Source organism: Lepidochelys kempii, chromosome 1 (assembly GCF_965140265.1).
Source record: "Lepidochelys kempii isolate rLepKem1 chromosome 1, rLepKem1.hap2, whole genome shotgun sequence".
Lineage (NCBI taxonomy): Eukaryota > Metazoa > Chordata > Testudines > Cheloniidae > Lepidochelys > Lepidochelys kempii.
Window position 1 is genome coordinate 199495149 of NC_133256.1, and position 15955 is coordinate 199511103.

The window sequence follows — 15955 nt, forward strand, 5'->3', positions numbered from 1 at the left end:
GAAGCTCATTAATGTGTGCAGCATCTCTCAACATTAATGATTTAATAGCAGTTTCTCCTTAAGATTAACTTTTTCCACAATTCTCACAAGAAGTGAATCAGTCATAAATATTTAAAAAGACCTTAACTGAGTCATCAAGATATGCATGTGCCCAAACTGAAAAACTACATAGTTGTACCTTTGTAGTTTCACAGTCCATCCCTTCCCTACAGCTTGTTAAACTTATTTGTTTAATTAAAAATTAGAGTGTAGCTGTTTGCAACAGGGATCATTTCTATTTGTTCTACAGAGTATCTAGCATGCTTTCTGGGTTCTGTAGTGAATTACCATATTACTAACAATTATTTTTCAAATAATTCAGAACATTTATAAGTCCAATATGAAGCATTATCATAAATAATTAATAAGTGATCTATAATTGTCAAAAAAAGCAGCAAAAAAGTATCTTGAATGTATTAGCCTTGCTTTTGTATTGTGTTGATTCAGTAAGGACTCTGAATCATGTAGGGCCAGATTTTCTGGCATCCACAACTACAGCCAGGTTTTCAGTAGAACTTAGCTCCCATTTATGCACCTAAATTAGGACCAGATTTTTCAAATGTGCTCAGTACTTCTCAGCCATCATTGTGACCAGATCTGTGGCCAGATTTTCAAAAGGCTCAGCTAAGATTGTTTGAAAATGCAGCCACATGGGAGCTAAAGTCTTCTGAAATCTGGCCCTAAATTCAGTCATTTCTAACACTAGTTTGAATTAGCACCATTCTCCTTTAATGGTTATATTTTTGCAATGTTCAAAAAGGCATCTTGGGACAACTTTACATACATTTGTCATGCTTAAAATGTACTCTAATTGCCTTTGATATAGAACTAATATTACCTCAATATGTGCAGTATTCCTAGTCTTCCCTGTGGGAAAAAACAAGGTAATTTAAGGCAGAATTAGGACGCTCTTAAGCATGATGGCTGTAAGTTGAAGTGCAATTGTGTTTCCCCTAAAGCTACAGCAGCTTTGCAGAAACTAGCGATCATACAGATGATTTCCTTGTTCTCAGTGCTGAAAGGCTTATAGTACATTTGTGATACTAGCCTTCTGATTCTGTGACAAACTCAGAAATGAGATACATGGCCACACTATCAGCATAGGAAGTCTAAGGCAATATTAATTTTAATATCTTGAATGCAAATAAAGTTAGATTCACGATTCAGCATTTCCAACATCAAAATTTTTAATCGGCTGATAGTCTCTCTGTTTATATATACTTATTAAATGTGTTTTTCTTGTAAGTTTTACATGTGCCGCAAGCTTTTTGCCTGGGGTGTTTATATAAAATGAAATAATAAATACATCAAATAAAAAGTGACGGTAATAAACAGTGAGATAATATAATAACAGTGAGGGGGAACAGAGGTAAATTTGGATATAAAACAGAATGCAATAACTCATAACTGGATACAGTTCAGAAGCCCGCACTAGGGAAAAGAAGCAGGATCTGCCCACCCATTAAAGAGGAAAAAATGTATAGTCTTGCCAACACTGACTATGGTAAGTTTGCAGGCACCCAGCTAATACAGATTCCAGCCTGGGGTCTCTCTAACACTTGTCATTGTAATAGCAAGAGGCATGCCAGCTGAGAGGGGTTATTTTCTCTATCTGGTACCAGTTTAGGATACCTGAAATGCTGTGTATGCCAGATGTAGGACATGTTGTCCTCTGTAGGGTCTTGAAGCAATGGGGAAGCTGTAACACTAGTTAGGGTAAGAACTGCAGGCACTGAGTCAATAGTTAGGCAAGGGGGTAATTTTGTAGATGGAAGGTGGATGGAGGTGATAACCTGGGCTATTCTTCAGGAAGGTTATGGCAGATGTAGGGCACATTCTCCCCCTTTGGGTTTCTCTCCTAGTGGAAATTACCGTTGGCAACTTAGGTTTGGAAAAACAGAATCGATCTGTTGGTTGGCTGGGCCTTGGGCCATTGGTAAAAAAATAAATAAATAAAGAGGACAGAAGAAGCCAACAGTGAGCAGGAAAAACCATCTGAAGAATTCTAATGGAGTCTACTGATGTTTCTACTGTGGTTTAGGGGCATTAGAAATGCTGATCATTAGAGTGGGTTGCAATTTTTTAACCAAAAATTTTAATTACAAATGCTCTTTGTACATAGATATTTGTTAAAAAAATCTATTTTTGCTATTTTTTATAAAACTGTTGAATTAGCCTTCATTATCTTTCCATTCAAGTATTAACAAATCTTGTTCAGAACCAGTATTTTATCTTTAAAAGATGAATTTTTGCAAAACTTTTAATCAATATTTATTATAAAAATCATTTTGCCTATTTTAAAAATAGCAAATTTTCCAAAACAAATTTTTATTTTTAGATACATTTTAAAAAATCCTGCTATGTGGCTAAAATGACCAGGCAAATATTATACAGAGGGGAAAGGGGAAAATAAGAGAAAATGAAAAACAGAGGAGAAAAAAAAATTTTTTTGTGGCCATCTGTGTAATTTTTATGTCTTCTTAATCACATGGTGGGATTTTAAAAAATGTTTTAAAATTTAAATTAAATCCTTTTTAAAAATTTCCATTTCAAAAATGAACAATGCTAAACGAAAAATGTTTGAAAATAAATGGTAAAATATTGAAACAAATGTGTGTGAAAACTTTTCTAAAACAAAATTATTCTAGTTCAAATATTATTTTGAAATATCTCTCTCTCCTTCCCTCTTTCCCCCCCCCCCAATAGCTTTCTGGGTCATGTGGACTGTGGAAGGCTTTCCAGCTGGTCAAGAGGTGGAGTTGTATGGGATTGTCCTATGGAAAGAGATGCAGAGAACCAGGATGAAGGGCAGGAAGGACATGTATTGTTGATTTGGGAGGCAGGGGGGAAGAATTAAAAGAGTCTGGTGATATTCAGCGGCTTTCAGGGTAGGACATATAAACTCTGGCAGAAATCCTGGGGGCATCTGACTTCATGTGCTGCCCCTCCCACATGGCACCTCTGATGGAGGGTTCTGTTTTAGTTTTGCACAATTTTGTAAAACCAAAGCTGGAAGTGGTTAGACTCTAGGTTTCTAATCAAAACACACTTAACATATGGATTCCTCTGCCCCTTTGAGGCCCCTCATTTAACCTGTGCAGGATGTGTAGGAGGGGTGGGGATTTTATTAAATGGGTTGAGGAGGTAATTGTTGTCAACACTTGTGAATGTATTGCTGGTCTCACCCACTTTGTTGTTTCCCTTAAAGCCCCAGCTCATGCAGCCAGGGCATTGTGTGAGAATCTCATTTGAATGGGGCAGGGAACATCTGGGAGACATGATGTCATCTAAGGAAGCTTTTAAATAATTTTTTAACTATGATTTTTACAATGTAGGCCTCTGACTGGTGAGTTGCAGGCGCCCAGCCACACTTGGGGATTGCACCCCACCTGGCAGAAGAGTTGCCCTCTTTCCTCAGGGCTGAGGAGAAGAGCCAACCAGATCCATGTGAGGAGGCCCTAGCTCTGCTTTGCCCAGGCACAAAAGAAAAGGAGGACTTGTGGCACCTTAGAGACTAACCAATTTATTTGAGCATGAGCTTTCGTGCGCTACAGCTCACTTCATCTGTATGCATCCGATGAAGTGAGCTGTAGCGCACGAAAGCTCATGCTCAGATAAATTGGTTAGACTCTAAGGTGCCACAAGTCCTCCTTTTCTTTTTGCGAATACAGACTAACACGGCTGTTACTCTGAAACCAGGCACAAATGTAGCTGTTGTGACCCTCGCCGCAGAGCTCCTCCCTGCCCCACCAGCGCCTACGGGGCAGACAGCCGAGGCAGTGACAAACTACAACTCCCAGGGTGCCGAGCGCCGTGCAGACGACAACTCCCAGGGTGCGCTGCGAACAACCCTCCATGTGAACGACAAGTCCCAGGATGCCCCGCGCCGGGCCCGCCGCGAGGGCCGAGGGGCCAGCGGGGCACTACAAGTCCCAGGATGCCCGGCGCCTGGGGGGGGGGGCGGATGAGTGTCTCCGTGCGGCTCCCGCTGCCGGCGCGGTGCGGGGGTGGGAGGCGGAAACGGCGCCGCGGAGTCGGAACGGGGGTATGAGGAAGGGGATGGTGAGTGCGGGGCGGGGTACGGGCAGTTGGGGCACGTGGGGGGGAGGTAACAGGGGGAGAGCACTGAGGGGGTACCTGGAGCGGGGGGGGGCAGTCCGGGGCGGGGGGGGGGCTAGGGGCAGGGCACTGGGGGGGGCAGGCTGGGGGGCAGGGCGCTGGGGGGGGGTTCCCCTCTTCTGCTGATTTTGTGCTTTATCGATTTTTATTCCCTTTAAAAAAATTTTTTTCACTCTCTTGAGTCACACCCCTTCTCAAATCCCCACAGTCGTCTTGTCTCAGAGGCTGTGCCTGTCACGTTTCTCCTTCCTCCGCCCCCCCCTTCGGCCAATTAAATATAATGAAATACCCCTCAACACCACCATCGCCCTTGCTAAGGGCGTGTGTGAGATAAAGGACCCTGTCAGGTTAAAAGTCGTATTCTCTCCTTTCGTTAATTTTCACCCTCTGCCCCCCCCCCCCACACACACACAAACTCACTCTCCTGCTGGTAATAGCCCAACCAAAGTGACCACTCTCTTTAAAATGTGTATGATAATCAAGGTGGGCCATTTCCAGCACAAATCCAGGTTTTCTCACTCCCCCACCCCCCTCCAAAAACCACACACACAAACTCACTCTCCTGCTGGTAATAGCCCAACCAAAGTGACCACTCTCTTCACAATGTGTCTGATAATCAAGGTGGGCCATTTCCAGCACAAATCCAGGTTTTCTCACCCCCCCCACCCCCCTCCAAAAAACCACACACACAAACTCACTCTCCTGCTGGTAATACCTTATCCAAAGTGACCACTCTCCTCACAATGTGTATGAAAATCAAGGTGGGCCATTTCTAGCACAAATACAGGTTTTCTCATCCCCCCACCCCCTTTTTTCAAAAACACACACACACAAAAACTCACTCTCCTGCTGGTAATAGCCTATCCAAAGCGACCACTCTCCCTACAATGTGCATGATAATCAAGGTGGACCATTTCCAGCACAAATCCAGGTTTTCTCAACCCCCCACCCCCATACACACACAAACTCACTCTCCTGCTGGTACGGTCCCTGGAGGGAACCCCCTTCAGTGTGACACTCTCCGGGGGTCCACTCTCTCCGGGGGTCTACTCTCTCGGGATTAGACCCCTCAGGCTCCTGGAACCACACCTCTCTGAGCCTTAGAATGCCTGTCTCTCGCTGTGGGCCCCCTCAGAGAGTCCGCTTGCTCTGGACCCCCAGGGCCTCCACTCCCAGAGGGAATAATGCAACCCTGTTCCCTAGACTGGAGTGATTCTCAGCCAGCCTAAAACACAATGATTTATGAAGCGCCTGAACACAGCATAGGAAACTCTCAGGGCCCTCAGGCCTGGCCACCCTCAGCACAGCACATCTAAGGGCTTGTCTACACTTATATTTTATAGCGTTCTAACTTGCTGGCTCAGGTGGGTGAAAAATCACCCCCCTGAGCGCAGCGAGTCTGAGCACTTTAAAGGTCTAGTGTAGATAGGCTCTGAGCGCTGGGAGTTGTGGAAGTGGATTACCAGGAGCGCTGGAAGACCTCTCTCCCAGCGCTCGCGTGCAACCACACTCGCACTTCAAAGCGCTGCCGTGGGAGCATTCCCGTGGCAGCGCTTTGAAATTTCAAGTGTAGACACACCCTGAGTCTCTCCTGCATCCAGGTGGACGCTGCCTGCTCTCCCTCTCCAGTCCCGAGCCCCTGTGCTTTTCAGCTGGGCATCTGATATCACCTCCCCCAATCCCCACCTCTGTCCATTGTCTTCTATCCAGGTAAACAGGGTCGCCTGGACCTCCTCTCCTCTCAGCCATCTTTTGCAACCCTCTGGCTGGAACCAGCTGGTCAAGTCACCGGGGTCCTCGCTTTGCAGCCGATTGTCCTCCCACTGGCCAGAACCGGCTGTGACTCCTGAGCTGGGCCACCCGGTCACCAGTTGCTGGGGTATCCATTCTTCCAGCCATTGGCTGGGGCCACAAGTTCCATCGCCGGTGTCCTCTGTAACAACAAACTCCCTCTCCCATCGCCTCGTTAAACCAGTAACACCCAGGGAAACTGAGTCCCACCCCTTCCGCATGCAAACCATTAAAAAAACCAAGAGAACCCCCCACTTCGTCACACAGTCACTCTCTGACTGTGTGTTTTGTTAACAGGTCTAAAACTAAGGCCCTGATCAATTCCCAAGATATTTTTCCCTAGTGTCCTGAGCAAATTTCAGTTAGGGCATTTACATTCTCCCTATTTCAGTTGGATACGTTATTTACTCCTGGGGGAATTCTGCACCAAAAAATTAAAAATTCACACAATATTTTAAAATTCTGCATATTTTTTTTAAAATGACACAATATAACCATGCCAGTTTCAATTATTTTGGTAATTTATTTCAAAATATCTGTCAGCAAGTATGTCTAACAATACAGACAACAAAAAATATTCAGGAATGTTTTTTGACAAATAGATTCTTTAACAGGAATATTAATACAGAACTTTGAGTAATAATAAATTTAAACTACAATACAGAATTTATTTCCCGCACCCCTCAGAAGCAGTGCAAAGGCATGGGAAAGTCAGGAGTAATGGAGGAGCTGATGGAGAGGGAAGTAATTGCTGGGAAGGAGCCTGGGAGTGAATCTGGAGAGTTGTTGGGTGTGGGTGGGAGAAGTATGGAACAGTTTTTCGGAGGGGGGAGGGATTTTTAGGGAGTTGGGGAGCCTCCCCCATGCAAACGCCAGGTAGCCCCTAGCCTCTCCCATTCAGTCAGGCATATCTGCACATGTTCCCGTGTGTCCCTGCACCCCCATTCAGCCACTCTCCCATCCCCATGTGTCCCTGCACTCCATCCCCCGTCCCCATCTGTCCCTGAACCCCCAATCTCTCGCCTCCCTTTGCCCATGTGCCCCTGCATCTCCACTCCCATTCAGATCCTGGCTCAATGCTGTGTCTCTACTAGTTCCTGTGCCCCCGCCTGTCTCCCTGCCTCCAGCCCTTCTGAACTCAGTCTGTGTGACCCCCACAGAAGCCCTGTTTGACCTGCGTTGTCTGCTCCCCCTATCCAGCCCTCCATCCCGTGCCTCCTCACCTGGTCCCACAGGCAGGGTGCTGTGAGGAAAGCAGCCTCCTCCTCCTCCCGCTCTGTGACTGGCTGCTCCAGCCTGGAGCTTGCTGCCGTCTCGGCTGGCACCACAGCAGCTCCTGGTGGGCAACAGGTGTAATTACAGCACCTTCCCAACAGAATGTATTTTCTGCGGGGGGTGGGAGGGAGATCTGCAGGAGACATGAATTCTGCATAGCAGTGCGGAATTCCCCCAGGAGTAATTTCACTTAGAACCCTTCTAGGCTGTGAGGCTGGTTTCACCTCCTCTTTGGCCTTGCATGCTCCCATCTTTTCTGTCCTCCAGTCCTACTAAAATGTTTTTGTAAAATTCTCTTCATTTCTTGTTACTCTGACTGTGACTTGCCCCTTTTTTCAACTCTCTATGATTACTTTGCCTTTTCTTCTGTATGAAATGTAAGCTGCTTCTTGCTGAAAGCTTTCACTCCATTCTTTATCACCTCATCCCCAATTTCATCACTTGCTGCTGTGAAAATAGCTTTTTTCTTGTGTGCGCTATCTCCTTCACCTACTCCATGCTTTAGGCATTCTCTCACTTCTTATTGTTGCAATCAATGTACATCAATCTCCCTCCCTTTTCTACTTTTAATAAAAACCCATAAAAACAAAAATATTTGACAGAGCGTTCATACTTCAGGGTCCGTATGCTGCTGTGTTGTAGTGCTTTGTGCCCATCATCCTTTTTTAGACTCTAAACTCACTTGTTACTTGTTTGCCACTACCCAAATTGTATAAAACCAAGAACACTGACAGACTCACTGCTACTAAATATACCTTCTATAAAGCAATTTTAGATCCTTGTGGACAAAAGAGAAAAGTGTGAGACATTACTATGAAGCTTTATAAATCTTAATAATTCCCTCCACTCTCCCAGTCACTGAGGGTATGTCTACACTGCAGTTAGATACCCACAGCTGGCCCATGCCAGCTCATTCGGGCTCACAGGGCTCAGGCTAAGGGGCTGTTCGATTGTGGTGTAGACATTCAGGCTTGCGCTGCAGCCCAAGCTCTGGGACCCTCCCAACTCACAGGGTCCTAGAACCTAGACTCCAGTCCAAGCCTGAACACCACCACAATTAAACAGCTCCTTAGCCCAAGTCAGTTGGCATGGGCCAGCGGTGGGTGTCTAATTGCAGGGTAGACATATTCTTAATCCCTTCCCATCTTTAAATCTCAATTTAAAGGACTTCATATATGCTTTGGTACATAATTGACACTTTGTAAAGGATTTTATGGTATGACATAAATATTTAAAAATGTGCATTGTACTATGTGTTCCTCGTGTTCTCTCCCAAGCAGTTACTATCTCTGCTTCCTACTCCTACTGAGTCTTGCCTGGGGCAAGAAGCATGACTGTTTCTTTTATGTAAATGGATACACCTGTGGTAATTGAGCATGAGTGGATATCTGTTGCAAATGAAGTTGCATTGGGTGTGGGCACTGTAATGGCCGAACAGACAAGTGAAGTAGGATTACTGTGGTAGACGGGACCTTGGTTAATATTTCATCTTTAATGTTCACTGAACACTTGAGCTATTTATAATTAGGGGAGGATTCAGGATTTGGAACGAAACATTGCTCCTTCATTGTCGCATGTTGAACGTGAAAAGGAAGCGATGTTGTTATGCATTCAGGGAGGGATTGGTCGTGGGATTAAGGGACTAGTTTATCCCAGCAGGGTCAATCTTGTGCTTGGTCTCGGGGGGGTTACTATTATTATTAATTGAACCTCTGTGTTTCTCACCTTTCTATTCCTCCCACAGCAGTTGGGACACCATGATGGATAACCGCTTTGCTACAGCTCTAGTAATTGCCTGCGTGCTCTGCCTCATTTCCACCATTTATATGGCAGCCTCAATCGGTACAGATTTCTGGTATGAGTACCATAGCTCAGCTGGAAATGCCAGCGAACTTGGCAGGAGTATTTTGGAGGAATTCACCAGTATGGAAGCAGATGAGAAGACTTATACAGATGCACTGTTCCGGTGCAATGGCACAGTTGGATTGTGGCGGAGATGTATCACTGTTCCCAAAAACTCTCACTGGTACAGCCCACCAGGTGAATTAGTGCATCCTCCAAATAGCGTTTTCCTCCACCTTCCCTGTTCCTTCCTGCCTTGAGCTGCAATTTAAGGGTTGGATATCAAACAGTATTTCCTCAAAATGGATCTGTGTCACCTCACTTTTCCAGAAAGCTTCTCTGGTTATTAAACAATTAGGGCAAATATAAGTTTTAAAGATGCAAAAGGAAAGCCTTATGCAGCTGCTAGTGAGTGTTTAGAGAACCAGTATTTGATATGTTAAGGTCTTGTCTACACTTGCAGCGCTACAGCGGCTCAGCTGCACTGATGCTTCCTATGCTGACAGGAGAGCTGCTCCCATCAGTGTAGGTATTCCACCTCCCTGAGTGGCGGTAGCTATGTCAACAGGAGAAGACCTCCTATCAACATAGCGCTGTCTACACTGGGGTGTGTGGATTTTCCTCACCCATGAGTGACGTAGTTATACCAACGTAAGTGGTAGTGTAGACCAATCCTCAGTTTCATCTTAAAGTGAGTCAGTGTAATTTGTTTTCTTCTGCACTTTGTTTTTCAACTGAAAGAAATGTCATTGTTACTTTTTCTCACTTAGAGTTTAAAAAGTGAGAGTAAATATTACTTGCAAAAGTGAAAATGTTATTGTTTCTGACAGTTTTTAAGTAACTTTTTTTTTATTTGTTTCCATACTTTTTTAGAGGAAACGGTGTGGTTGAAAAGTTAAGCATTTTCTCACAATTTCTAAATGAAAAATTTTGAATACATTTAAAAATTGTGTGTTCCTGAAATTTTTCATTTAGAGACTGTTTTTTTGAAAAATGAGAAATTGTCTCAACATTTTCCCATGGAATCATTTTCAGTGAAACCCCATTTCTAATTAAGGATCTTTTTGATGAAAATTTCAACTAGCTCAACTCAAAAGCGTCTTTTAGAACTTCAGAGTGGCAATGGACAGATTTTCAATGGGAACAAACACCATGAAATGTCTAAAAATTTGTTTCAGAAATAACAGAAATAGAAGTATTTAAAAAGTGTACTTGTGTTCCATGAAATGTTTAACAAGGCGTTGAGCTCTTCACATTGAGCTAAACACCGCTGCTTTGTTTGGACGTCTAATTTAAAGACTGAAGAGCACTGACCACACAGTATTTGAAATACGTGTGGTGCAAGATACCCAATCTGTTGTATCAATAAGTACTGGTGCAGACCTTTCTAGATTGCCTGGAGGTGCTGCCTATTTTAAGTTTATGTCACATGTTGAAATAAATGCACAATACATTTATTTTAATGGAATATCAGTATAAAGAAAACGTTATGGTCTCGTAGTTAAGCACTCACTTTAATAATTTGGTCGGCACTAGCATATTACATACTTTATTTTCAACTACCCCGACAACGTTCCTGAGGGGTCATGCAAGGGATGACACAGTTGGCTATGAAGCTAGCTTTACACAAAACTTGAGTGACCTGTATATGCCAGCACAGTTTTTCAATATTCCTCTCTGATGTAATACTTAATCTATAGGTTTCAGAGTAACAGCCGTGTTAGTCTGTATTCGCAAAAAGAAAAGGAGTACTTGTGGCACCTTAGAGACTAACCAATTTATCTGAGCATAAGCTTTCGTGAGTTACATCCGATGAAGTGAGCTGTAGCAAATAAATTGGTTAGTCTCTAAGGTGCCACAAGTACTCCTTTTCTTTTTACTTAATCTATAGTAAACGCAGTTTACTATTGTAACTCCTAATAATGAGACTCATTAAAATGAGTCAGAGTATGAGAGAGTTGTTTATCCTTCTGACAAGGGGACATAGTGCTCTTAAATCAAGAAAAAAATGAGAGTGGTGAACTGTGAAGGAATTATTTATTGCTTTGGCTGTAAATGTGTGATGTGAATTGATCCAGGGAAGCAGTGGAATAAGGGGGAGTGGCTAGTCTTTATAAAGATTACTTCTGAAAACGGTTCTCACCCTAAAAATAGCTAAAGGGATTTCTCATGTAAAAAGAACAGCAGATGCTGGATGGGAGCAGGATTGTCAAATGAAAATAAGGAATAAAACTAATGGTGGTTATTGCATTTTTTCCCCCCTCCAGAAACTGATATGGTCAGAAGCTGCATCAGTTTTTCCCTCTCTGATCAATTTGCGGAGAAGTATATGGAGCCTGGGAACCACAATAGTGGTAGTGACCTGAATCGGACCTGTAAGTGCTTTTCACCTCTGGTAGGTAGATGTGGGGGATAAAGGAGGCTGGGAAAGAAAAGAAGAGGACATTTTCATTTCCAGATTAAATCATTAGTGAGAGAATAAGGAGAGAAGTAACTATTTTGATCTGCCCACCTCAGCTAATGCTTCATATAATAACCCTGGGTATTAGTCATGACTTGAAGGCAAGGGTACGTGATTTGTTTGTTTGCTTTAGGAAAGGATTAATTCAGAGAACAGTGTTGTGGGAAAACTCAGTAAGTGAACACACATTCAAGTTCCTCCCTCTCTTTTCACAGGAGGCAGTGGTCCTTCCTAGCTCAGGTTGGAGGTCCCTGATGGAGTAGTGTATGGGAATGAACATAGATGGGCAGGGAGAATGTCAGACACTGACATGTCTTTAACATATCTGTGGATGTCTCTCTCTCTTATACACAGATCTTTGGCGTTTGCAGTTTCTCCTGCCCTTCGTCAGCCTAGGGCTGATGTGCTTTGGGGCTTTGATTGGTCTTTGTGCTTGTGCCTGTCGCAGCCTCTACCCTGCAATTGCCATAGGAGTCCTACATTTCCTTGCAGGTGGGTCCTGTTATGTGCTCCAGCCCTCTTCCTCTCCTTGCAGTGTGACTTCCCTGACCATGTCAGCCAGGGCATCTGTACTGTAAGCTGATTGTCCTGTACTGTTTATTCCCCAGGTCTGTGTACGCTGGGCTCAGTCAGCTGCTACGTAGCTGGAATTGAGCTGCTCCACAAGAAGCTGCACCCACCTGATGATGTGCAGGGTGAATTTGGCTGGTCCTTCTGCCTGGCTTGTGTCTCTGCTCCTTTACAGTTTATGGCAGCTGCCCTCTTCATCTGGGCAGCCCGCACCAACAGGAAGGAATTCATGCTCTTGAAAGCATACCGTGTAGCATAAATAGGACACTTCATTCATGGCCAGTTGCTGCTTCACAGTATTTTGTTTCAATATCATAGGCCTTTTCCCAGTCGTACCCCATCTTTCTTTTGGACAGGTATCTGCTCCATGCGCTGCGTGCTTCTTGCCAGTTGAGTTTCGGTGGTCTGCAGGCTTTGAAGACAAAGGCCTCTGGGCCAAATTACCAAACTTGAACAGCTTTCTCTTGCCAGAAGTCTGCAGAATTTTAACAGACTTTTACTGTATAATTTTTTTAAAAACCTTTTATTTGTTTGTGGAAGTAGTCTTAAGAGTTCATCCCCTTTTTTTAATTATACTACCCTAACTGGACACTCACATCTAAATCTGCTTTGAAAAAACAGGAGAGGCATTGTGGGGCAGAGGATGAATAGGGGAAGAAAAGAGGGAGATGCAGGAGAAGAATGAGAGAACTGCAGAGTGTGAATAATAGAGAATTGGGCACTACATGTTATGAGATCCCAGCAGGTGATGCACTCTAAGAGCACCAAGCAGAGATGGATGTGCAGAATTGTGTGTAGAAATGTTATAGCTACATCTGTGTTGTAATCTGGTTTGTTTCTTTCTCTCTCTTACTCTCATTAGTTTCTCCTCTCAGCCTTTTATGACCAGACTGATGTGATTGGGGCAGTCAGCTGTAGCTTTTGTGCCTGCTGTAAAATCGGGCCCTTCCTTTACTGTGTTGAAGGGGCAGGCCTCATGCAAGATTTGGATTTAATTTGGTTAACATGTGTATGTATATGTATGTGTATATATATAAATAAATCTAACTTTTTGTAAAGCTTATTTATTTGCCCCATGTAGCACACAGCAGGTTTTTTTGAAATGTGCTGCGTGTTTCCCACCTTGCCCCACACCTGTTTAAAACACACAAATAAACCAGAGTAAAGGCTCAGAAATTTTATCAGAGTTGTTGTGAATTTGATTGAAAAAGGGAATGCCCTGAGACAGATTAATATAATATTGTCTGGTCACTGTTGTTCATAGTGCTCAAGTATGAGAGAGGGATGACCAGTTTCTATACAAAACCTTTTTCCCTTTGCCTTAGGGACTCTTTAATGGAGGAAGAGAGTGGGGTGGGTTTGTTTTTTTAAAATCACTTCATTTTAAGGGTGCCTGTTCATCGTCACGTCTTTTGAGTGAGATGTGGAAAAACCTTAGTTCCCAGTTAGCTCATCCCGTATACAAATCTGCCCTTCAGCTGCTCAGAGTCCATCCAGCTTTTCGTTGTACGTCTTGGAGGAAAACAAGCCCAACATTCAGAGAGTAAAAAAATTCTGTTCCCAGTTGGTTAACAAGTTTTAAACCCCTTCCTTTCTTGCTGCTGGTTTGATAAAAGAAACATCTCATTGAGAGTGAATTGAGTTGTAACAACTTTCTGAACAAGAGTACCCATCAGGGTTGCATTTGCTGACTCAGCGAACCACACGGAACCTGATTCTCCTGTCTCTCTCACCTGTATAAATCTACAGTAATTCCATTTCGGTAGAGTTGCTCTGGATTTACACTGGTGTATCTGATAGCAGCAGAATTTAGCTCTTGTACCTTTGCTGGGCAGACAGAATCTTGCTATTACTCTTTTTGCAACTGTCAAAGTATGAAGAGATGAAGTTATTTTCTGTTCATTAGAAGAAAGCACTTCAGCAGAAGAAAGTATAGTATTTAAACATGTTTACACTGATACATCCTGCTGCTTAAAACTGGCATGTGCTGAGTAGCAGTGTGTGTCAGCTTCCACCCTTTTGGAATTAATCACAGTTGTGTCTACTCAAACCAAATTACTGTGTAATGGGATAAATTAAAAAAAATAAAAATGACAGTTGGAAGGACATACTGATCATGTGCAATATCTTATTATACTGTGATACACCAATATCAAACCAAGTGCTAAGGAGTGCCTGTATATAACTGTGTATACTTCAGCATCCATACTTCTATCCAAAGGTACCATACAGCCAGCATGAGTGTTCACCATGGCGTTGAGAAATGGACAGAGCAGGCTTTGGAATTCTGCCAGCCTTCGCTAAGGATAATATCAATTTCCAAAGCCTCTTGCAGCAATAATGTTAACACCTAGTACTCACAGTGCTTCATGGGTGCTAATAGAATAGCCATTATGGGATATTGAACTAAAAATCTGTGATACAGTCGCTAAGTTAGTGCTGTGTTGTAAATTTGGTGCTCTGATCCTTGCACCTGTGGGGGTAGTGATTTATTATCAGTGCAGGGAGCTTTACAAAATGAAAGAAGGCAGATATGGCTGTGATACCAGAAAGTGACAATCAGCCTAAAGCCAACAGCTGAAATGTCAGCTGCTGCATAAAAGGGAAATTAGCATCCTGTTGTTTGGTAGTTCCTTTCCCTCTGTTCTGAAAAGGTCTAGAATGGTGATGCCTCCTTCCTTCCCCAAAATGTCCCAAGAGAGCCAATATCTACTCCAAGAGAGCAATGAATTCTTCTGTGCAGAGCTAAGAGTAACCAGGGAGCTTCTAGTTGCTAGTTTGTGACCTGATCTGTGTTTTTCAGACATGTTAGTTTCCTGGGTGGGGTGATCTTTTTCCTGGTTGTTTCCTTCCCCTTTCCTCTTAAAAGCTAAGGCATTTGAACCCTCACCTGGACATTTGTCTGCTTGGGTCAAAAGGAAAGAAGATGCTGCTATTCTCCCCCACTGAAAAGGCAGAGGAGCTGCTATTGCCTGGAAGTCTCTACCAAGTCCTCTCTGTGCTCTTACTTAATAAATGGTTGGTACTGTAGCTCTCAGCTTTCCTGTATCAGGTCTGGGGCAGTGCAGTTTACAGGCAAGCTAGCTTTTTTTGTTTCAATCAGATGATTGTCAAGGTTCTGGATCCTTGATCCTCTTTTAGCCTAAACCGTGGGACCCTTCTCTCTTTTTGGAGCCACTTTTTTTTTTCCTCCTGAAGTGTAAATCTGTAGTTGTTTCTCAAATGCTGAAGCACTCTTTCTTTTTTCCCCCTTTTTCTTTTTTGACACTTTGTTGTGGGTGTCCACCCACACAAGGCCTGAATGGGTAAATTAGGCCAATTAACCTATAAGCTGCACCTAGAGGAAAGCCAAGGAGTGCTAAGGCCTAGTTGGCTGAGGAAGTCCAGCTGGGGGAGGAGTTGGGCCAGATTTATAAAGCCGGGAAGCTGGCAACAGAAAAGGGCTGCAGGGAAGTAGTCTGCAGTCACTCCCTGGGAGAAGGGAAGTGTGGTTGGGGCTACAGAGGCAGATAGCCTACAGTTACTCTCTGGGAGGTGGGAGCTTGGGCTGGCAAACCCAGAGCAGTGGGGAGAGCCAGAAGGTATAGAAGCAGCTCAGGGAAGGGCAGCAAGGTTCAGGAGGGATCAGATGACGGTTGACTAGCATCCCTGAGCTGGAACCCTGAGTAGAGGGCAGGCCTGGGTTCTGCTACCAGCCACTCAGGGAGTGGCACCTGTGGCAGTGAATGGGAGGGTTGCCTAAGACTGCTGGCGAGAAGAGACTTTGACTCACCCCCGGAAAGGGACACAATATAGCGACCTGGCCAGAGGCCTGAGTCACGAAGAGGAGGCTGCAGTTCCTGGAACTAGAGTGGAGAA

General features: G+C 43.9%; 1 protein-coding gene across 1 annotated transcript; it reads left to right on the top strand.

The window, feature by feature from the left end:
- The first annotated feature begins 4000 nt into the window (after positions 1-4000).
- Positions 4001-13276, top strand: CLDND1 (claudin domain containing 1). Its single transcript, XM_073308531.1, has 5 exons — positions 4001-4101; positions 8969-9264; positions 11334-11441; positions 11882-12019; positions 12136-13276. The coding sequence occupies exons 2-5, from the start codon at positions 8982-8984 to the stop codon at positions 12354-12356; spliced, it is 750 nt and encodes a 249-aa protein (XP_073164632.1). The 5' UTR covers positions 4001-4101; positions 8969-8981; the 3' UTR covers positions 12357-13276.
- The last annotated feature ends 2679 nt before the right edge of the window (positions 13277-15955 follow it).

Bases quoted from the DNA above. Each gene is read 5' to 3' on its own strand.
- CLDND1 (XM_073308531.1), top strand. From the start codon at position 8,982: ATGATGGATAACCGCTTTGCTACAGCTCTAGTAATTGCCTGCGTGCTC. The intron at 9,265-11,333 runs GTGAATTAGTGC...TCCCCCCTCCAG, and splicing joins TCACTGGTACAGCCCACCAG to AAACTGATATGGTCAGAAGC. The intron at 11,442-11,881 runs GTAAGTGCTTTT...TCTTATACACAG, and splicing joins TAGTGACCTGAATCGGACCT to ATCTTTGGCGTTTGCAGTTT.